The sequence below is a fragment of the Equus asinus genome, chromosome 28 (assembly GCF_041296235.1).
Source record: "Equus asinus isolate D_3611 breed Donkey chromosome 28, EquAss-T2T_v2, whole genome shotgun sequence".
NCBI classification, from domain to species: domain Eukaryota; kingdom Metazoa; phylum Chordata; class Mammalia; order Perissodactyla; family Equidae; genus Equus; species Equus asinus.
The window spans coordinates 36,662,835-36,685,112 of NC_091817.1; the positions used below are offsets into that span (position 1 = coordinate 36,662,835).

Below are 22,278 nucleotides of genomic sequence, written 5' to 3' on the forward strand. Positions count from 1 at the left end.
GCGGGAGGGAGAGGAAAAGAGGTCGGTCCTGTTTAATACGGGCGGAAGTGACTCTAGGGCTTCCGGTCGGAGCCTGGGCAGCGGGGCGGTGCCTAGAACAGCCTCTTCCTGAGCTGTGGAGCCGGACAAGCGCGTCCGTCGATTGCGCCTGTGCCTTTTCTTTTTCCGTTTCCGTCCTCTTAGGTGGGCCGCCTAGGGGTTGCTAGGCAACAGCCCCTGGGGTACTTTGAGTTAAGTACCTGCGGTCTTAAGGCGCCGCCCGCTTCCTGGCGTTTTGGAGAAGGGTCGGGGTTGCCGACAGCCCAGAAGTGGAAAAGAGGGAGGTGACTTGGACAAGTAAAGTGAGTATCATCTGCCCTGGCAGTTGTGGGCCAGGAATAGCCCAACCACAGTCGTCATTAAAATATATATGTTGGGTATTCTGGAAAAGTAAAGACGCGCACCCCAATGTGAATACAAGTCACTCGTCTGTTCACGTGCAGACGTAACCACCGATGGTGTTTGGGGATATTTATTTCCTGTTATTTTTCTTTGCTAATATGTACATATGCATTCTAGTTAGGTTTTGTACAAAAGGGGATCACGCTTCATATACTGTTTTATAACTTTTTTCTTTATCGAGAACTTTTCAGTGCCTGCAGCGTTTGTCTCTAACACAATGTTTAGTGGCTGTATGATAGTGCGTTGCTGGACTGCACTATCATTTATTTTACCAATCCCCTACTGATGGCCATTTAGGTTGTTTTCGGTTTTTCACCATCATAAACGTGATGAATATCCTTTGTGTAAATCCTTATGCACATGTCTAATTATTTACTAAGAATGAATTCTCAGAAATTGTTGGTCAAAGAGCATTTTTTTCAGCTTTCTTTCTAGAAAAGTTGTGCTCCTGTACATTCCAGCAGGGACTATGAATGCCTGCCCCTTCACTCAGACTCCTGCCAGTCATTGTTTAATCTTTGCCAATTTAGTGGCTTTTTATAATATATCTTTTAATTTGGTTAGTAGTAAAGCTTAACTTTTCAAAATATATTTGACCATTTGTACCTCTTCTTTTGTGAATTCTCTGTTGGTATCCTTTTCTATGGACATTTTCTTAGGTGTGGTTTCAATTTCTCTCACCTCTTTCCAACATTTGTCCAGTCCCACCCTGTATACCCCCTTCCTATTGATGCTTTGCCCTCCCGTCACTTCCTCCTGTTTGTCAGTAACATGGGGGAGTTGCTCTTAGTTTGAATTCTAGTGGTGGGACAGAGCCATCTTCTCTTTGACTTTCCTTCTCATCAGTAATTTATTCTGCCATCCACATTTGATGAAGTCCCTTCTAGCAATCAGCTTCCCTTTTTAAATTATGGCCTATTACAGGAACAGTTTCATTTCCTATGTGAGTTTTTATTAATTCATATCTTAAAAGGTGGCTTGTCACAAAAAAAAAATAGGGAAAGAAATCCTCCTTTTTCTTAGCTTTAGCCAACTTTGGAAATGAATTCACAATATCAAGTATCTCGATGAAGTCTTTCATGGATGGACTCAAAAATAAAGGTCCTTGATCAAAGAGTTTCTCAGTCATAAAAATAGGAGCTTACAGTAGTAGAAAGAACACTGGAGTAAAATTTGGTGGCCTGGATTCCAGACCTAGTTCTTTGGCTAAAAGTATAACTATAAGCAAACTAGTGTGTAAAATGAGGGGGTTAGATTAGGTCCCTTCTATCTAGTATTTTACAATGTGTTTATTTTTTTGTGGTTTTCATACACACTCTTAATTGGTATTTGCCATACGATAAGGTAGGTGCACCTGGTAAGATAATGCACCAGAATCTTTAAGCGAGGACTCATGGTAATACAAACCTTCATCAGTAAAGGACTGTTGAAAAAGTATGGTCCTTACGTGAAATAGTATGCTGCTTTGACAGAGAATGTGGAAGTTTTCTGTATAGCAATATGGGAAGATCTTTGTATGTTAGGAAAAAAGGTGCAAAGTGCAGAAGGGTGGGTGAAGTGTATGTGCTGGCCGTCCGTCATTTGCTCCTCCAGATTCAGACTTCCTCCTTCTCTAGACTGCTCTGGGACAGGAGGCTTGCCTGCTTCTGCAGCTCCCCTGCCCTCTGGTTCTGCTTGGAGGCAGCTGCGGGGAGCATTAGCAGATCAGAAGGAGGGAGGAGACTGGCCGCATCCCTTGCCTGCAGGCTGACCTCCTGTACAGCAGCCTTCTCTACTCAGCAGTCTTTGCCCCACAATTCTGGTCACTACTCCCTCCCGTGGCTCCTTCGGGCCTTGGGTGGGAACAGCGCCCGGCTGTGACTAGGTCCAGAGTACAGCACTGTGCCCTGTTGTTTTCCTCCACCCCGCCTTAATGAAAGTCTCTTCAGATTACAAATTTGAGGATGTCATCTCTCTCCTGCTGGAACACTGACTGATAGAATAGCCTATCTTTTGGGTAAAAAGGGGAGAAAACCTAGAAGTGCATATTTGTATTTTCTTGTGAATGCATAACAAAACTCTGAAAGATATTTGAGAAACTAATGAAAGTGGTTACCTGGTGTGGAGGGCGGAATGGGACAGTGGGAACTGTGCCAGAGGAAGGGACTTTTTCACGGCCTACATTTCTATATTGTTTCTTTTTAAACCATATGAATTTTTAAATTTGTTTACCTAGGACTCATGCAGTTAATCCAGCCGTCTTTAAACATTATGACTTTATTTCAGGACTGACAGTGAAGATTAATATTTTTATTTCAAGATGAGCTTCCTGTTGCCCAAGCTGACTAGCAAAAAAGAAGTAGACCAGGCGATCAAAAGTACTGCAGAGAAGGTGCTGGTTCTCAGGTTTGGGAGAGACGAGGATCCTGTCTGTCTGCAGCTAGATGATATTGTAAGTGAGTTTTTAAAAGAAATGGTTTTCATTAAAAATCTCTACATTCTCACTTCAGCATCTGCAAAGTGCATGAAAGGGAGTGGACAGGGCCCAGGGCTATAGACGTTCATTTGTTAGCACACTTTGACTAAGAGCTGACCGTGTGCCACCCTGAGCTGAACCCCCCCACTGTGACTGTGCTGAACCTGTCCTGGATGTGCTTCCCCACTAGCAGCTGTCAAAGCTCAGCTTCACCAACACAGTGAATGGAGAGCAGAAAACTTTATTAACAAGCATCTATGAACATTATCTTATTGCTCCCAACAGTGAGATCATTCCTATTACTGTTCCCAAAGGAGCAGATGAGTGCTGAGGAGATCAGGTGGCTTCCCCCAGGTGCAGAGCCGCTGCATCGCGGGGCGGGGCTGGGATTCGAACTGCGCTTCCTCTGCCTGCAAATGCGCTTTCTTAGTGTGCCGCCTCCAGTGTGCGCCTGATTTCACAGCGCATCTTCACACTCTGATGAGTGGGGAGCCGGTATGGGACAGAGTAGGTTTATCCTTGTCTCCTTCTATTATGGAGAGAGACTTACCCCTGGTCTAAGACCTCTTCCACCGTTTCTCTCGCTGACACCCACTGTGTGGACCAGTTGTAAGAATCCTTGTTACTCTGATTAAAAATGAGCATGTGCTGTGTTAACCTGGGGGGAGAGGGGCCAGAGGATTTCACCCACAGCTGTAGCAGAGAGGGACAGTCACCAGAGGTCAAGAGTATTGCCTGTGAAGCCAAGCTGCCTAAGTTCAAATCCTAGCCTTATTAGCTGTTTGACCAGGGGCAGATGAGCTCCCTGTGCCTCAGTTTCCTCATCTGTGATGGGAACTGGAATAGTGCGTACCTCATAGGAATGTTGTAAAGATTAAAGGAGTTCACAAGCGTAAAGTGCTTAGAACAGTTAGCACATCTTAAGTGCCATGTAGGGGTTTGCTATTATAATTATCATTTATTGATAGATTGAAAGGAAAGAGACTCTTGGGGGAGTTTCAGTGTCTAGTACATGTTTCTGAGTTGTTTTGGTTTTTGTTTAAGTGAGGAGAGATTTTATAAATCAAGAAAGTTTATGAAAACTTCACAATCAGGGCCAGCCCCAGTGGCTTAGTGGTTAAGTTCAGCGTGCTCTACTTTGGCGACATGAGTTTGGTTGCCGGTGCGGACCTACACCACTCCGTTAGCAGCCATGCTGTGCTGGCAGCCCACATACTAAAAGATAGAGGATGGTTGGCACAAACGTTAGCTCAGGGTGAATCTTCTTCAGCAAAAAAAAAAAAAAAAAACCCTTTACAATCAAAAATAGGAAAAAAAATGAAGAAATATGTTCATGCAGTTTACCCTGGACCTTCTCATAACCCTCCCAAAAGTGATTCAGACTTTGAATGATGAGGTTACACTGTGCCTAATGTTGAATTCAAACAGGCTAGATTCTTGGCCCAGGAATTTTTTTATTTTTATTTTTTTTTGCTAAGTAGCATTAGCCCTGCGCTAACATCTATGCCAATCTTTCTCCACTTTATATGTGGATCACTGCCACAGCATGGCTGATGAGTGATGTAGGTCCATGCCCAGGATTCAAACCCATGAACCCAGGCCACCAAAGCAGAACATGCCCAACTTAACCACTATGCCACGGGGCCAGCCTCCCAGGAATTTTTTTCAAACAGAAAACTCTATTCTACTGAAAAATTTCACAGAAGAAACGTTGCCTACCTCTCATGTTGTAACCCACATCTCTGTCTTCATTTTCAGCTTTCTAAGACCTCTTCTGACTTGAGTAAAATGGCTGCTATATATCTGGTAGATGTGGACCAAACTCCAGTTTATACACACTATTTTGACATCAGCTACATTCCGTCTACTGTGTTTTTCTTCAATGGGCAGCATATGAAAGTGGATTATGGGTAAGTTAGTTGACATGAAGTTATTGCAGTCTTAAACGTTTGCTCTGTCTAAGCTGTGCCAGTGGCTCGCCTGTTTGCGTGTGAGGGCGGCTCTGTGAGTCTGGTGTTGGTCCTCTTTCCTCAACTACTGCACTAATTTTTTATGTGAAAATTTGGTGCAAAATGAGTGTTCAAGTGTGATTGGCAAATTTTAATATGCCAACTGCTTAAGTATGAAAGAATAGTACAGTTTGTGAAGTACTAACCATCTTTCAGTGTAGAAAATATAGAACAGGGTTTTTTTTTTAAGTTTCCCAGGAATTTCATTTAAACAAAATATATCTTTGTTCTTAAACTTTTGGGACTAGTAAATTGCAGTTATAAGAGAAGCATTCCTTCCAGCAATCTAAGACATGCTTCTCTTGACAAGTTTCCTATCTTCTGCCACTCAGAGAATCTCGAAGTCATTCTTCAGCAAAGCCCGTCAAGAATAAGTAACATGAAATCTTCTTTCATGCCTTCCATTCCATCCAGTCAGCATCCCAGTACTAATATTTATTTTGAATATGTCTGTGATTCTTATCATTTCTTACCGTGGCTGAGGTGTCCGCTTGTCTAGATCTCTGCACCTGCTCTGTCATTATCAGTTTGAAAGTGTGTTTAATATTATATGTTTTAAGTGTTTTAAAGCTATGTATTCTCCTAGAATACAATAATGTAAGTATTAATTTGGTGCAGTCTTTTTAGAGGGCAATTTATGACAATACATATCAAACACCTTAAAAATGTGTAAAATCTTTAGCCCAGCAATTGCATTTATAGGAATTTCTCTGAATGACGATAATCATGAAAGTGGGCAGAATTGGCTGCATGGGTGTTCATCCCACCATTGTTTAGAAAGCAAAATACTTAGAAAGAACGTAGATGTCCTCAGAGGGATGCTAGATATCCGTTTACTCTGTTATAGATGATGTTTAATGACTTTGAAAGAAATATATTTTATGTTGATAAAAGCATATTACAAAATAGTTTGTGTGATATGATACCTATTTCTGTGGGAAAAGAAATTCAGGGGCCAGCCCCATGGTCTGGTGGTTAAATTTGGTGCCCTCTACTTTGGCGGCCTGGGTTCAGTTCCCAGGCACGGACCTACACCACTCCTTGGCGGCCATGCTGTGGCAGCAACACACATACAAAACAGAGGAAGATTAGCACAGATGTTAGCTCAGGGCAAATCTTCCTCAAACAAAAAGAGGAAGATTGGCAACAGATGTTAGCTCAGGGCATATCTTCCTTAGTAGAAAAAAAAGAAAGAAATGCACATACACACAAACATAGACATACATATATACACAAGACTGGAAGGATATACACCAAAATTTGGCCTTGGCGTCACTGGTGGTTTTATTTTTTTCTAAGAAATTTCTAAAATAAACACACTTGATGTTTGAAATAGTACAAAACAAATTTTCAATACCCACTACTCAAAAGTAGAAGTGACTGGAACTCAGAGACCACAACTAGTTCATGGGATTTGTACAGTGCTTGACCCAAAACAATAACAACCAAAAAGAAACTACACCCATGCCAACACTCAGAGAATTCTACTTGCTAGTGATTTGAGAAGTGATGGAAATAGACTGTGAAGCAGAAGCTTTTCGCCCGCTGGGGCTTACCTGCTATCCCAGCGGCCCCCAGCATGGGCTTCATCAAACGGGCTCTGTAATCACAAATGTAAAATCAATGTCGGGCTTTCTGTCTGAAGTCTCCCTGACAAGAGGAGAGTGACAGAGCTCCTGTTCATTCTCTTTCTCCTGAGGGTCTTCAGCAAGTAACTCTTAAAAGTTCTGAGCAAGGTTGTTTCTCTTCTGTGCTGTCTAGGTCTCCAGATCACACTAAGTTTGTGGGAAGTTTCAAAACCAAACAAGACTTCATAGATTTGGTTGAAGTAATTTATCGAGGAGCGATGAGGGGAAAACTGATTGTACAAAGTCCTATTGATCCCAAGAATATTCCTAAATATGACCTTCTCTATCAAGACATTTAGCACATGCGCTACTGTCAAAGTTGAAGAGAGAAGCACGTCTTGAGGCAATACCTGAAACCAGCTGTGCTGTTTTTCTGGAGTCCTTCGGAAGCGTGCTCAGGGTCCCAGCAGAGCAGAGGTTTGACTTGTATGGAAAACGCTGGCCCCCAAGTGGAAGAGCAGGCCAGCACTGTGATGCCTGGGTGCCTACGTGTCTGCTCCCTGCAGACCTCAGAGCCGTCGGTCAGCCATGCCCGGTTTCCCCAGTGTGATTTTCTTAACTTCTCTTTAGATGGTGCTTTTCTTTATCCCTTAAGATAATACAGTATCCTCTTAAACATTTGTTAAATTTGATTTAACTATGTTTATTTGATACACAAGAAAAATGGAAAGTCAGTTCCCATAAGAGCAGAGATACTTATCCTCTACCCTAGGCGTACACACACCCTCCCTCACCCTCAGGCTCGCCCGCTCCTCCACTCACGTATTTATAGTCCTCATGCTCTCCTGCCTCCAGTCCTTATTATTCCAGCTTCTCTTGGAATAAATAATTCTCTAACTGGCAAGTTTGTTTTATTTTGGCACCTTTCTGGCTCAGACTTTGAAAACAGTGTCCTGGTTTGCTCATTTTACTAGCTTTTGTGTTATTAAATTGCCCAAGAGGTGAGAACTTGAACCTTTACCACCCAGCACCCAATTTGAGCTACGCAAAGCATCAGCTGCCCTTAGTAAGTGGGAGCAGATCTCTCCAAGAAGTCAGACTTCCGCCTCTTCCTAAGGCGGAAAATTTTACTGCAAGGCCCCAAGACTGGAAACAGATGTCAGAATTGTGAGAAAGAAATATTATCTTTATGGGATTTGCCTGTTTTTAATAGCTTTATGCAGAATTCTTGCTCTTCCCCTGGCACAACCTGCCACCTCTTGGGCAAGTTACTGCTCCCCTCAAAATCTCATGGGGCTCTTGGTGCTGACTTTCTAGAATGAGAGAGGAGACGCAGAGCCAGAGCGCCGTGGACCAGGCACTGTGTGACCGCAGAAGCCCGGTTCTGTGCAGGGCCGTACTATCACCGCAAGTCCACCCCCTTTGCTGGGTGTTTCCTTCCCCAGGCTTTTCTGCAGGAACAGTGACCATGCGACCTGGTTCTGACTAAGGCGACATGGAAGGAAAGACACTTTTGTGGCCTTCACAGCTCAAAGGAGAGAGCCACTCTGGGAATAAGACAAAACAACACCCCTTCACCACCAGCACCGCCTCTGTCTCCTCCTCCCCCGCTTCCTGCTTTTATGGTGGTCACGGCAAAACCGCAGCAGCCATCTCGGCCGCAAGGCGACCAGCGTGGGGGTGAGAAATGAGTGTCGGAGAAGAACGGGAAGAAGAGCCTGGCTCCAGGTGACATGAGCAAGCTACTGGTGAATACCAGACCTGCGCCCGCCAGCCCTCTAGGAGAGAGTCAGAGGTCCTCATTGCCTGTCCCCGTCACTCAGAGTTTCTGTCACTCACTGCCTAAGTCACGCAGTATTTGATGGGTGCTCCGTGCTCAGATACCAGCAAGGACTCCGAACTTACGTGCATAAATTCTCATCTCTTCATTCCTCCCGAGGGCTTTAGGGAATCTTCCTCTGAAGTCCTGATTTATGTTTTTGTTCCTGTCTTAGTTGCTTTCCATTCCGTGAGTATTTATTGAGTACCTACTGTATGCCTGTCTTCTGCGAGATGCTGCATAAATACAAATGACTCCTGGACAAGAAAAAGGCTTCTTAGAGGAGGCAGGGCCTGAGCCTCCAAGGCAAGTGGGAGGTGCTCATGCAGAAAGCGGAAGGGCATTTCTGCAGAGGGGCCCAGAGGGAAGATGGCCCGGGGCCACGATGGCAGGAGTTCAGTGCCACTAAAACTGGATGGGGAGGCTGGGAGGGCAGGAGGTGCTGCTGGGGAGTAAGGCAGAGAAGACAAGTGAATCGAGAAAGTACTAGAGGTTTTCTCTTATTATTTTCCTTCTGAGTGGTGACCAAAAGCCACTTAATACAGTTCTTCGAGAAAGCTGGGGTGGTTTATTCTTCAAGAAAATTTGGTCGTAAAGATACTACCAGAAGAAAAAGGTATAACTGACTGTACTCTGAGAGGCTTTTTTTTTTATGTTTGTATTATTTTTCAGTTCCTGGCTACTATCTCTTTCACAGGTTCCTGAAGGTTTAAGCCCTTCACTGGTCCAGTAGTTGTAACCTGTTAAAATGTGTCAATGGATCTGGAGGTGCATGTGAGGAGACCTTCACAGCGAATGCCGGAGGCTGGTGGGAGAAGCATGGCATCAGTGGCATTTTACACTTTTAGAAGGGGAGGCCATGTTTTTGTACGACAAAAAGGTTTATTGGTGTAGAATCAGTGTACTGAAAGCTTATAGCAAGAAAATGCAGTTAGCAGAGCTTCCTGTTTACAAGGGTTCTGGAACCTTTCTTCTGGGGGACCTGTAATAGAGAACCCATATGTTTGTGAAATGGAAGACTCAGACAGCTTGCATTTGACCCCTGGCGAAGGATAGGGTTCTTCCAAGTGGGAAGAGCAGTTCCTGCTAAGGAAGAGACCTCTAACTCTTTACCGTGTCCCAGAATGTTACTGCCACTCGGGCCTCGGGGGCCATCCAGAGGTGAGCCGCTGGTTTGAGCTGCTCATGGAAGAGATCAGGGAACTGGGGGCAGGGAGCTTAAGGCACTCAGCAAATTTATGGCTGAGCTGTAATTTGGACCCAGCAAGGCCGGAGAGCCTGCCTTTACATGATCTTACTTTGTTTTCTGGATGTCGGTTGGTTGGAGCACAAGCAATAAAGCACTGTCTGTGTCAGAACACTGTTTTCATCTCACTCTGAGCTGGCATCTTCCTCACCAGGCCTGCGCCCTTTCTCCTAATTCTCTTCTAGGAGGCAAAAGGATGCAGTGGAAAGACTCAGGGTTTGTATTCAGACAGTCCTAAGTTCAAGGTTCAGCTTCACTGTTTAATGGCTGTGTAACCTTAAGCAAATCACTTAACTTCTCTGAGTCTCTGTTTCCTTGTCTGTAAAACGAGGATAACAATGACCTTTCTGAGGCCTGTCCTTCAGGAGGCGCTCAGTGAGAAGGATCCCTGCGGTGGGTGAGGTGAGAGGTCCTGTCACCTTAGGGATTTCCAGTTGCCTTGGGGTGTTTTCTGCCACACTCCCACTAGACTCTATACCACTTGGCTGCTTCTGTACCATAAATGAGGGAAGAAAAAAGGCTAAAAACAGCACAGAAATGAGTCAAAAGGAACCTCTTTATTGATTGTCTCAGCAACGCAGGGCTGGAACACCACGTTTTAGGCCCTCCACTCCCATCCCGTTTCCCTCTGCCGGAGGGAAGCCTTGCTCTCAGGCAGCGCTGGCCGCCAGCCTTGCATTAGTTCTCAGCGATAGTTTTCTGAACCCAATCCAGGATGGAGGGCACCTTCACGTACACTCCATACTCGGCCACAGCACAGCTCTTATCAAAGCTCAGGATCCCAGCCGCGTACCAGGTGTCGTCCTCCTCATCGTGAATGACAAAGGCACTGCCAGCATCGCCGTAGCAGGTGTCCTCCTGAAACTTGGACAAGCCAGCACAGAAGGTGTGTTCATTCAGGATGGGCTGCACGCCGACAGAGCTCCTGTTTGTCTTCTTTTCGGGCACAGTGCTGCCTTCGTAGTGCTTCACACAGGTGTCTTGGTCAGCCACCGGCAGCGTGACGTACTTCAGTAGCTCCGTGAAATTAAAGTTGGCATTTCGCCCCCAGCCAGACACATAACCCACACGCCCCACTTGCGCATAATCTTTTGAAGGTAGGCAGATGGGCATGACTCTCTCACCAACGGGCACCTTCTCTTTGAGCTTGATGAGCCCGATGTCTACCTCCTGATAGTCCGGGTGGAAGACCACCTTCTCAATCTCCACAGGCTGCTTTCTCCCCACATAGAGTTTTAAAGTAGGGGCAATGTCTTTTGGTTTTGCATCAGGTGTATGATTCAGGAAGAGATTCTGAGCCGTGGTCAGCAGCCATTGTTCACTGATCAGTGTGGCCCCTGTGGTGAGGTTGTGGCGGGACACCAGCTTAGCCTGCCAGGGAAAGCTGCCTTTGGCGTCCAGCAATCCACCTATAATCCGTTGCACCTGATCCACTGGATTCTTGGGCTTTCCACACACTGTGAAGGAGAGCAAGAAAATCACAAGCAGAAATATGAGTCTCCCAATCTGGGGCAGAGGGGTGAGAGTATCAGCTATTGCTGCTGTCCCTCATCGTTCATTTCTTCAGAGCTAGAGATATTTACGTGCTTTGCCCTTACTATCTGCTTCTCTCATTTCCAATGTTTACAGTTTAAACTGATTCTTTTTTATTAGTATTGTTTACATTGCTAAGATAGAACTCTTCCTGCTTTTCTAAATCCAAAAAAAGCGATGCTGAGATTTTCAAAGCCTAGTTGATGAGCTGTGTTTATATTTAAACAATTTATCACAACCAAGAAATGTCCACAATTTTCTGAAATTCATTGTAAGGGCAAGGAGCTATAATAATTCACTCCCTCTGAATAAAAATTCGCTCTGAATAAACAGGGATCTGTAGCAGCGTTGGATGGAGCTCAGATTGTATAGATACTGCAGTTAACACAAGGCGGGTTAGCAGTTCTGCACCACAAGTAGCAGACAAGAGTAGGCAAAACCCTCTTGTTCCATGAGGGAAGAGGAGAGAGCAACAGCTCTTCCTAATAACGGGGAACAGAAGTCCTGGCCCATCGGGAGATGGACCTCCTGCGTCGGACTTCCATGAATTAAGGTTTTGTTACATCCTCCCTTGACTTGTTCTTCCTGGGCTTTATTTACCCCTGACCCTGGGCTTTGTAGGCTGGCTGGCTGTACATACAGGGTCTCCTGATCCTCTGGGGGTGGTGTAGACAGTGGATTCAGTCAATGCCCTGCAAGCCCAAATGAACGAGGTCCTTTGTGAGCTTTATCGAGGAGTCGTCACCTAACTGCTCACTTCTCTACCCGGCCGTTTGTGGTTCTCTGCGGCCCCTTGTCTTGGCTCTTGTATGCTCAGAGGAGACCACACAGAAAGGATGTGCCTCTGGGACATTTCGACCCAGATGCTTGCTGGTGCACCAGACCCTTAACCTACCCTTGGTCTGCTTCCCAGGGCCCCTGCCTTCCTACCTGCTTCACATTCAGGAAGTTTCGTTCCGCTGGCCTTATTTACCCACTGCTTCTCGCTGTTTAAGGCATACACTCCTAAAACAAAAGGAAAGAAATGAGCCCAAAAGGGAAATTGAATCGGGACCTAGTGTGGGAAGAGAAGATATTTAAAAAGGAGACTTAAAGAGAAGGAGGAGAAGGCAGGGGCAGAGGAGAGGAGGAAGGGGGAGCACCGTGCTGGAAGCCAAGTGCTGGGGGCACCGCAGAGGCCCAGCAGGACAGATCTGTGGTCATGGAGATCATGGATCATGGCAGAACAGGGTAGGAATCAGGGTTCGAACCCTGAGGCTCCCTCTTACAGTAAGTTGGGCAAGTTACTCAACATCTCTTTGCCTCAGTTTCCTCATCAGCAAAATGAGAGTAATACTAGTATCTCTTCAGAGCAGTGTCATCAGGACCAAGTGAGCAGATAAATGTAAAGCACTTGGAACAGTGCCAGGAACGCAGGGCCAGGAGCTCACTAGGTAAGGGCTCCTGTCATCGTCACCATCATCAGCATTCGTTCTTTACCACACCTACTTCCATAGATGTAGGTCTCCCTCTGAGATGGGTAGGCTATGTGGCATCACCTCCCCTTAACAAAGGAGAACCTTGAGGCTGAGAAAAGTTAGTTTGCCCAAAAGGCCACAGCTACTGATGACAAAACCCTTATTAGAATCTAAATCTCCTGCTCTAAGGAGATCCCATGAACTTCCTGGCCACTGACACCCAGCCCCATTTATCATGGAAGCGCTGGACCGGGGAGGATATGGAGATACTTGTCCAGGTCTTACCATCTCCTTCACTGCGCAGTCTGTAGTAATTCTTACACTGATAGCGAACCAAGTGCTCCACGTAGCCATTCGGAATCTCGGGGGGCTTTGGGCAGCTGTCATCTGCAGAAAAAGACAGGAAGAGGAGGTTAGGATTCAGAAACTGCTCCCAGAGACCTGTGAGAAGTCTGATGAGAAGAAGCTGCCCTGCACATCAACCTCTCCCACCCCAAGTGGAAGCCAAGGGGAGGGCAGTCTCGCCTTACTTCTGGCTGGCTCCCCTGTGTTCTTCATGGTACTGAAAGACCAGACATTAGGATGAGAAGGAGGAACTGGGTCCTCCCGAAGAGAGGGTGCAGATCTGAGAGGGTCAAAGAGGGACAGCAGTGCTGGGATGTCCAGCTCCCACCCAAACCCAAAGCCCTACCTGTGAAATCTGTGGCCTCATTGCCAGTGTCCACAGCGAAAAGCTGCCCCCAGAGCAGGAGGGCGACAACGGCTCCCAGGGCACTGCAGAGAGAAGACAGGAAGGAGTGCTCAGCTGGGCTCCCTGCTTTGTGACACACACACACCCCTCCCATTAGGCAGCCAGAAAAGAAAACAAGAAGACGGATCCGTGAAAGTGCTCGAGCTGAGACGCTCCCCCTCACCCACCCACATACACACTTGAGCGGCTTCCCAGTGCACCCAGGTTCCAGCAAGCTCTATGCACTGGGAACACTACATGAGCTTCCCCAGAGAGGAACCAGCAAGATAGCAAGGCACATCAGTGTGTAGGCCTCAGTTTCTGGCAGCATTCAGGAAACATTAAATTGGTAATAATTTATGACCTCTCCAGCAAAGAAACCTCCCTCAGGCACCCTAAGGTCCTGGGCTGCAAGGACACCGCTGATCAAATGTCGATGACCTGAAGATGGGAAAGTGGCGACGACTTATGCTATTCGCTCTACTTTTCAAAATTTTCCATAATAAGAGGTTTTTTAAATATATAATCAAAAATATTTCTATGGTTGTTTCTATTATTTTATGATAATTTGCCTTCAGGAAATAGCATATCAAACCTCAAAGTGCCTGAAGGTCACCTGGAAGGTAACTGGCTTCCTGAAAGTGTGACTCTGAACATGGGCGTCAGTGTGGCACAGGCCACATTTACCAGTTAACCATCTCACTGACAGGTGTCAACTACTCAGAGATTGCTTGGTTAAGTTTCTTGTCTTATTTCAACATTTAAAAAAATATTTTTATTTTGATAAAATCTAAGTGCCTTAATTGTGTCTCCAAAATGTGTCACTATTGATCTTATTACACGTTTTTAAAAAGGAAAAAAATCTGCTAATAAATATATTCAAAATGCCAGTGAGCCTGCCATGGGAACTGCTGGCATCCCCCACAGAGATGAAAAGGGAAAAGATATTCCTTAGAGAAAGTCATGTCTCCTGGGACAGGAAAGCAGCACCGTCTGAAAGCAGTATCGTTTATGGATGCAGAAAAGCAGAGAACTGAACGCACTAAACACTTTAATTCACTAGAATTTAGCCTTTTTGCCTATTTCTTTGTTATATTTTTGCGTCTCTCCTGTTGGCTTCTCTAGCTGCACTGTTGTGTAGATCAGAGATCTATGCAAAGAAGGATGAGAGAAAGGACAGAGAAAAGGAGGGAGGGCAGAGCTGGGGACTCACCTCATCTTTGGTTCGTCCTGTGTCTGAAAGAATAGTGCTGTGAGGCCCCTGCTGATGCTTTTATCCCTCCCAGATCCCACTCCACCCCCTTCTCGATTTTGTAATTCTTGTGTCTACACAACTTTGGCCTTGTTAAGGTCACTGGCACTTTCCAGTAACAAAGCCACAAACATCCCTGCGAAGAGCCGAGCTCTTGCCTCATGCCTGAGTTTCCCCTGGTGTTCTTTTACAAACCCCAAAGAAACCTGGCCACATCTGACCCCAGGTAGCTGCCAGAGTGTTTCCCGAAATCAGCCGCTGCGTGGGACTGGGGGAGGAACCATCTATCTGTGTCTCTTTGTTTTGGAGGGTTTTCAGCACTGAAAAAAGCTCTTCTTTGGGTGATTTCAAACCCCTTGTGGACACTCCTGCAACCTGGGGCTCTAAAGAAAGGCTTCCCTTGTCACAATAGTTTTCCTCACTCTGTGTTGACACCTGCCTATTGCTTAAAAGCTCTCCACCCTGAAATCAGTAAAATGAATTTATTGTGTCTTCTCTCATTGCTCTTTGCAAGAAATCACAAAAAATGGCTAAAGCTAGAGTGTGGACTCATGCACACCGTACTCGATGGCAGTGGTTCTCGTGGTTTTATAGTCCAGTAATTAAGCCAAATAAGCAGATGAGAAAAATCTATATGCTTCAGTCAAATGCTGCACCTGTGTATCCCAAGTACTACTCAGTTGGAATTTAGTGGTAACTCAATAAGATATTGTTTTGTTCATTAGAAAAAGATCAGCGGGTCTTGAATGAGTGTACAAGAGAATCACTAGGGAGTATGGATGGTGGCACTGATGTAATAGCAAGACCACTGGAAGCAGCACCATGTCCATTAATAGGGCAGTGGCTAGATAATGTGTGGGATCTTCGTGTAATGGAATGCTATACAGCCATGAGAATGAGTGAACTGTGGAAGAACATGGATAATCTTATAGTTTTGGAAGAAAACTGCAAGTTTTAGGAGATTACATTAAGAATGATACCACTGGTACAGAGCTCAAAAGCAAGCAAACTCAGCAATGGATTCTTAGATATGACACCAAAATCACAAGCAACAAAAGAATAAATAGATAAACTGGGCTTCATCAAAATTATAAACTTTTGGAGCTGGTTCAGTGGCGTAGCGGTAGGTTCGCGTGTTCCACTTCAGCAGCCCAGGCTTTGTCAGTTTGGATCCTAGGCACAGACCTACACACCGCTTATCAAGCTATGCTGTTGCAGACGTCCCACACATAAAATAGAGGAGAATGGGCACGGATGTTAGGTCAGAGCTAATCTTCGGGAAAAAAAAAAAAACTTTTGTGCATTAAAGGACAACATCAAGAAAGTGAGAAGACAATCTATGAATGGGAGAAAATATTTACAAATCATTTATCTGATAAGGATTTAATATCCAGACTATATAAAGCACTCCTACAACAAAAAAAGACAAACAACCCAATTAGAACATGGGCGATGGATTTGAATAGACATTTTTCCAAAGAAGATATACAAATGGTCAATAAACTCATAAAAGATGCCCAACATCATTGGAAAATGTCATTAGAGAAATGCAAATCAAAACCCTGAGACACCACCTCACACCCACTAGGATGGCTACAATGAAAAAAAACAATATAATAAGGATTGGCAGGGGCCAGCCCCGTGGCCGAGTGGTTAAGTTCACACGCTCCCCTGTGGCAGCCCAGGGTTTCGCGGTTCGGATCCTGGGCGCGGACATGGCACCGCTCATCAGGCCATGGTGAGGCGGCGTCCCACATGCCACAACAAGAAGGACCCACAACTAAAAAAAATACACAACTATGTACTGGAGGAATTGGGGGAGAAAAAGGCAGGGGAAAAAAAGATTGGCAACAGTTGTTAGCTCAGGTGCCAATCTTTTAAAAAGAAAAAGTAAGTATCAGCAAAGATGTGGAGAAGTTAGAAATCCCCTGACGTTGCTGGTGGGAATGTAAAATGGTGTAGTCTCTGTGGAAAACAGTGTGATGATTCCTCAAAAAGCTAAACATAGAATTGCCATATGACCCAGCAATTCCTCTTCTAGGTGGATACCCAGAATAATTAAAAAGAGGGACTCAAACAGATACTTGTACACCAGTGTTCACTGCAGCATTATTCACATTAGCCAAAAGGTAGACACAGCCCAGTGTCCTTCAGCAGATGGACGGGTAAACAAAATGTGGCATATACGTACAACGGAATATTATTCACCTATAAAAAGCCTGATACGTGCTACGACGTGAATAAACTTTGAAAACATTATGCTAAGTGAAAGAAACCAGAAGTGAACAGACAAATGTTGTATGATTCCACTTATATGAAATATCTAGAAAAGCAAATTCATAGAGACGGACTGAGATTAGAGGTTACCAGGGCCAGGGGGAGGGGTGGGGAGCTGTTGCTTAATAGGTACAGAGTTTCTGTTTGGGGTGATGAAAAGGTTTTGGAAACAGTGGGGATGGTTGCACAACACTGTGAATGTAATTAATGCCACTGATTTGTACACTTTAGAATTGCTGAAATCAGAAATTTTATTATATATATTTTGGCACAGTAAAAAAAATTCAAGAAAAAAGTAAATAAAGTTTTTCTTGGGATCCAAAAAGTTTTTTAAAGCAAGCAAAATTAAGCAATATATAATGCAAGCATAGATGCCAAGCAGACAAAAACTATATTTTTTTAAATGTTAGCAGAATGGAAAACACAAAATGTAAAATGTTAAAATGTTAATTGTAAAATGCTAAAATGTAAAAAGACACATAGGTAAGTATAAATATAAGTAAATTATTGTTTAATGATCCAGCTTTTGGGTTGGGTGATAGGTTCATGAATGTACATTTTATTATAGTGCTCTAGTTTTAAAAAGACATATATATCACACACACACATATATGCCTCACATATAATATTTATAAGTTTCAAATAACACAAAAATATGAAGGAGGGAGAATCCCCTGACAGACTTATGAAGAGGCAAAGCCCAGGCCCCTCCTTCCGGGAACTTGATTCCGAAGGTCGGAGCAGGGTCTGAGAATCTACCTTTTAAATGCCCGTGACTTCTCCCATCCCTGCGTGCACACTGTAACGTGACGGAGAAGCCCTGTGGGCCTATAAAATGGAGGGGGCGCTTTCTGTTTGGGCTGCGGGTGCCCGCCTGGGATATCTAAAATGAAACACTTCCCACCACCACTGCAGAATAAATGCTTACCCACCAGGTGCACAAAACTTCACATTTCCCTTATGAACAAAACCTGAACTCTGCCACCTCGTTGCCTTGGGCAACAAGGGGGCAGTCACAGCCTCCCTGCCTTGGGCATCTTTTATTGACTTGATAAGAAAGCCCAAAGGTCTTCTTTCTTAATTGGGAATCAGAATGGGACAAGATGAGGAGGTGGCAAGCGGGAAGCCTCAGTGTAGCCAGCCACAGGAAGTAGTGAATACGTTTTGTAGGGAGAACAGAAAGCAGGAAAGCTTGAAAGACTAATAAGGCAAGACAGCAGTTAGCAGAGGAGCTTGCGGGACATAGTTTTGATTTTGAAAATAAAAAATTATTTTTAAAAGTTCATTCTGGGGGCTGTCTGGTGGCACAGGGGTTAAGTTCTCACGCTGCGATTTCGCAGCCCGGGTTCCCCAGTTTGGATCCAGGGTACCGACCTACGCATTGCTTATCGAGCCATGCTGTGGCAGGTGTCCCACATATAAAGTGAAGGAAGATGGGCATGGATGTTAGCTCAGGGCTAATCTTCCTCATAAAAAAAAAGTTCGTTCTGCCATTATGAGAGTCTTGAAATTTTGCAAGCTACAGAAAAATAAAAATAAAAAAAGTCCTCCCATTATTTCACCACCCCAAGGCAACCAATAACCACTATTAACACTTTAGTATTACTTCTTTCCAGGCTTTTCTCTGTACACATTTTTACATAGTTTTTTGTTTTTTTTTTTTAATAATGTTATGATAGATTACAACCTTGTGAGATTTCAGTTGTACATTTTTGTTAGTCATGTTGTGGGTACACCACTTCCCCCTCTGTGCCCTCCCCCCCACCCCCTCTTTTCCCTGGTAACCACTGATCAGATCTCCTTATCAATATGCTAATTTCCACCTATGAGTGGAGTCATATAGAGTTCGTCTTTCTCTGACTGGCTTATTTCGCTTAACATAATACCCTCGAGGTCCATCCACGTTGTTGTGAATGGGCCAATTTTGTCTTTTTTTATGGCTGAGTAGTATTCCATTGTGTATATATACCACATCTTCTTTATCCAATCATCAGTTTCTGGGCATGTAGGCTGGTTCCACGTCTTGGCTATTGTAAATAATGCTGCGATGAACATAGGGGTGCAACGGACTCTTGAGATTTCTGATATCAGGTTCTTAGGATAGATACCCAGTAATGGGATGGCTGGGTCATAGGGTATTTCTATTTTTAACTTTTTGAGAAATCTCCATACTGTTTTCCATAGTGGCTGTATCAGTTTGCATTCCCACCAACAGTGTATGAGGGTTCCTTTTTCTCCACAACCTCTCCAACATTTGTCGCTCTTGGTTTTGGATGTTTTTGCCAATCTAACGGGTGTAGGGTACATTTTTACATAGTTTTGATCATTCTTTATACAGAATTTTTGTGGTCTGCCTTTTTTAACCAATGTTATAGGAATTTTCCATGTTGCAGCAAACTTTTTAAAAACATTTTTAATGCCATATCATATTCCTAACTTAAGGATATATCATGTATACTTTAAATATTCCCTCGTTGGAAATTTAAGATGATTCTAATTTCGCCTAATTTGTCTGTTATTAAATAGCTTACATAAACACAGGGAAGTGAGGTAGAAGGCCAGGCTCATTTTATTCCATATGGATATACAATTGATCCAGTATCATTTACTAAAAACAAATCTGAAGTGTTGAGCTCCATGAATCTTCATATATGTATAATACCTGTGTAATCAACACTCAGATCAAGATATCAAATATTTCTAACACCCCAGAAGACTACTTTGGGTTCCCTCCAGTCAACACCCCACCCCCAAAAGATAACCACTGTTCTGACTTCTATCTTGATAGACTAGTTTGCCTGTTCTTGAACTCCGTATAAATAGAATCAAATAGTAGTTATTCCTTGTTTCTGGCTTCTTTTGCCCATCATTATGTCTGTGAGAATCATCCATGTTGTCACATTAGTTTGCTTCTTTTTTATTGCTGAGACGTATTCCATTGTATGAATAAGCTACAACTGATTAATCCATTCTCTTGGGTGTTTGAGTTAATTCTACTTTGGGGCGATTATAAATAAAGCTGCTGTGAACATTCTTGCATGTGTCTTTGGTGGATACATGCTCTCATTTTTCTTGGATAAATACCTTGTTATGTCACAGGGTGGGTGTTTGTTTAGCTTTAATAGATACTACCAAACAGTTCTCCAACATATACTCCCACCAGCAATACAGCAAAGTTCCAGATGCTCCATATTCTTTTTCTTCTCCTTTGCTAAGGAAGATTCGCCCTGAGCTAACATCTGTGCCCAGCTTCCTCTATTTTTTTGTATGTGGGACACTTCCACAGCATGGCTGGTGAGCAGAGTACCTCTGGGCCGGGGACCCAAACCTGCAAACCCAGGCCACTGAAGCACAGTGTGTGGAACGTTAACCACTTGGCCATGGGGCCGGGCCCAAGTTGCTCCATGTTCTTGCCAATATATTTTAATTTTAGCCATTCTGGTGTATATGCAGTAAAATATAATAATGGCTTTAATTTGCATTTCCCAGATGTCGAATGATATGGAGAGCACTTTTTATATTCTTATTGGTCCGTTTAAATGTCCTCTCTATAAAGTATCTTTTTCTTGTCGATTTGAAGGAGTTGTTGCTTTATTTTTTTAATATATTCTGAATAGTAGTCTTTTGTTAGATAAATGTATTGTAAACATCTTCTCCCATTCTATGTCTTATCTTTTCACTCTCTTAATCACATATTTTGATGAACAAAAGTACAGATGTTCTTAAGTTTAATAAGTCCTAGTTTATCCGTTTTTATAATTTTATGGTTAGTGCTTTTTGTATCCTGATTGCCTACAAGGTCATGACAACATTCTCCTAAATTTTATTCTACAAGTTTATTGTCTTACCTTTCACATTTAAGACTGTGACCCATGTGGAATTAATGTTGGTGTATGATGTAAGATGAAAGTTCAAGTTCATTTTTCCCATATAGATATGCAGTTGATCCAGTATTATTTACTAAAATGATTGTGCTTTGCCCCTGAATTGCAGTGGTATCTTTGTTAGAAATTAGGTGACCATATATGTGTTGCTCTCCTTCTGTATTCTTTATTCTGTTCCATTAGTTTATTTCTCTCATCTTGGGCCAATGCCATGCTGTCTTAACAAGGAATTTTATAGTAAATCTTTATAGTGTTATAAGTGTTCCAACTTTATTTTTCTTCCTCGAGATTGTCCTGACTGACTATTCTAGGTTCTTTGCATTTCATATAAATTTTAGAATTGTCTTTCAATTTTCACAAAGTATCCTGCTGGGATTTTGATTGGGATTGCATCAAATCTCTAGATAATTTGGGGGGAATTGACATCTTAATATTGAGTCTTCCAATCTATGAACATGGTATATCTCTTCATTAATTTAGGTTGTCTTTAATTTTAATACTTTGTACATTTTAGTATAGATCTCTTGCAATTCTTTCATTAGATTTTTCTCTAAGTATTTGATTTTATGCTATTGTAAATGATATCTTCATTTAATTTGATAATTGTTTATTACTAATATACAAAGTAAAATTGATTTTTGTATATTGACCTTGTGTCCAACAACCTTGGTAAATTCACTAATTAAATCTAATAGTTTGATTGATGTTCTAAATTTTTTAGGTACACAGTCATGTCATCTGCAAATAGTGGCTCTTTTACCTCTTCCTGTCTAATTTTTATACCTTTTTTTCCTCACCTTATTGTACTAACTAGGATTTTCATTACAACGTTAATTAAAAGTGGGGAGTGGGCATCCTTGTCTTATTCCCGAACTCACGGAGGCAGAAAGCATTCAGGATTTCAGTCTTAAGTATTATGTTGGCTGTGGGCTTGTTTTGTTTTTGTTTTTTGTAGATATCCTTTATCAGATTAAAGATGTTCCTTCCTATTCCTAGTTTGTTGATATTTTTTTAGACATAAAGAGGTGTTGAACTCTTTTTCTTTACCCATTAAATCATCTATTTATTCTGTTAATGAGGTGAAGTGCATTGATCAGTTTTGGAATGTTAAACTAACCTTGCTTTTCTGGAATAAACTTCAATTTCTCATGGTGTGGTATAATTTTTATATATTGCTGGATTTTATTTGCTGATTATTATTTAGGATTTTTCCATCTGAATTTATGAGAAATATTGGCCTATAGTTTTCCTTTCTTGTAATATCCTTATCAGGATTTCATGTTAAGATTATGTTTATCTCTTAATGCAAGTTGAGAATGTTCCCTAATTTCTTTATTACATGAACGAGTTTGTTGGAATTTGATTGATATTATTTATTCCTTAATCGTTTGCAGGAATTTGCCAATAAAGCCATTTGGCCTATAGTTTTCTTGTGGGAAGATTTTAAATTTCAGATTCAATTTCTTTAATACATAGAAGACTATTCAGATTTTCTCTTTTTTCTGGTGGTAGCTTGTGCTTGTCTAGAAATTTGCCCATTTCAGCAAAGTTGTCAAATTTCTGGCATAAAGCTCTTCCCAGCATTACTTTATTATGTTTTATTATGA

General features: G+C 42.9%; 2 protein-coding genes across 5 annotated transcripts; one reads left to right on the forward strand and one right to left on the reverse strand.

Annotated features, from left to right (window-relative positions):
* The first annotated feature begins 10 nt into the window (after nt 1-10).
* On the forward strand, nt 11-9,665 carry TXNL4B (thioredoxin like 4B). Of its 4 annotated transcripts, none has more exons than XM_014840778.3 (4): nt 11-341; nt 2,707-2,872; nt 4,655-4,806; nt 6,667-9,665. In XM_014840778.3, exons 2-4 carry the CDS (start codon nt 2,741-2,743, stop codon nt 6,830-6,832), a joined length of 450 nt encoding a protein of 149 aa, XP_014696264.2. In that variant the 5' UTR covers nt 11-341; nt 2,707-2,740; the 3' UTR covers nt 6,833-9,665. The 4 variants fall into 4 exon arrangements, with proteins under 4 accessions (XP_014696264.2, XP_070356589.1, XP_014696265.2 ...); XM_070500488.1 differs by having other exon boundaries at nt 64-341; nt 2,741-2,872; XM_014840779.3 differs by having other exon boundaries at nt 202-341; nt 2,741-2,872; nt 6,825-7,375.
* Nucleotides 9,666-10,076: 411 nt separating this feature from the next.
* Nucleotides 10,077-14,546, reverse strand: LOC106830894 (haptoglobin-like). The gene is made up of 5 exons (XM_014840777.2): nt 14,472-14,546; nt 13,220-13,302; nt 12,814-12,915; nt 12,002-12,076; nt 10,077-10,995 (listed from the first exon to the last, which is right to left on the reverse strand). The coding sequence occupies exons 1-5, from the start codon at nt 14,474-14,476 to the stop codon at nt 10,217-10,219; spliced, it is 1,044 nt and encodes a 347-aa protein (XP_014696263.1). The 5' UTR covers nt 14,477-14,546; the 3' UTR covers nt 10,077-10,216.
* Between the last annotated feature and the right edge of the window lie 7,732 nt (nt 14,547-22,278).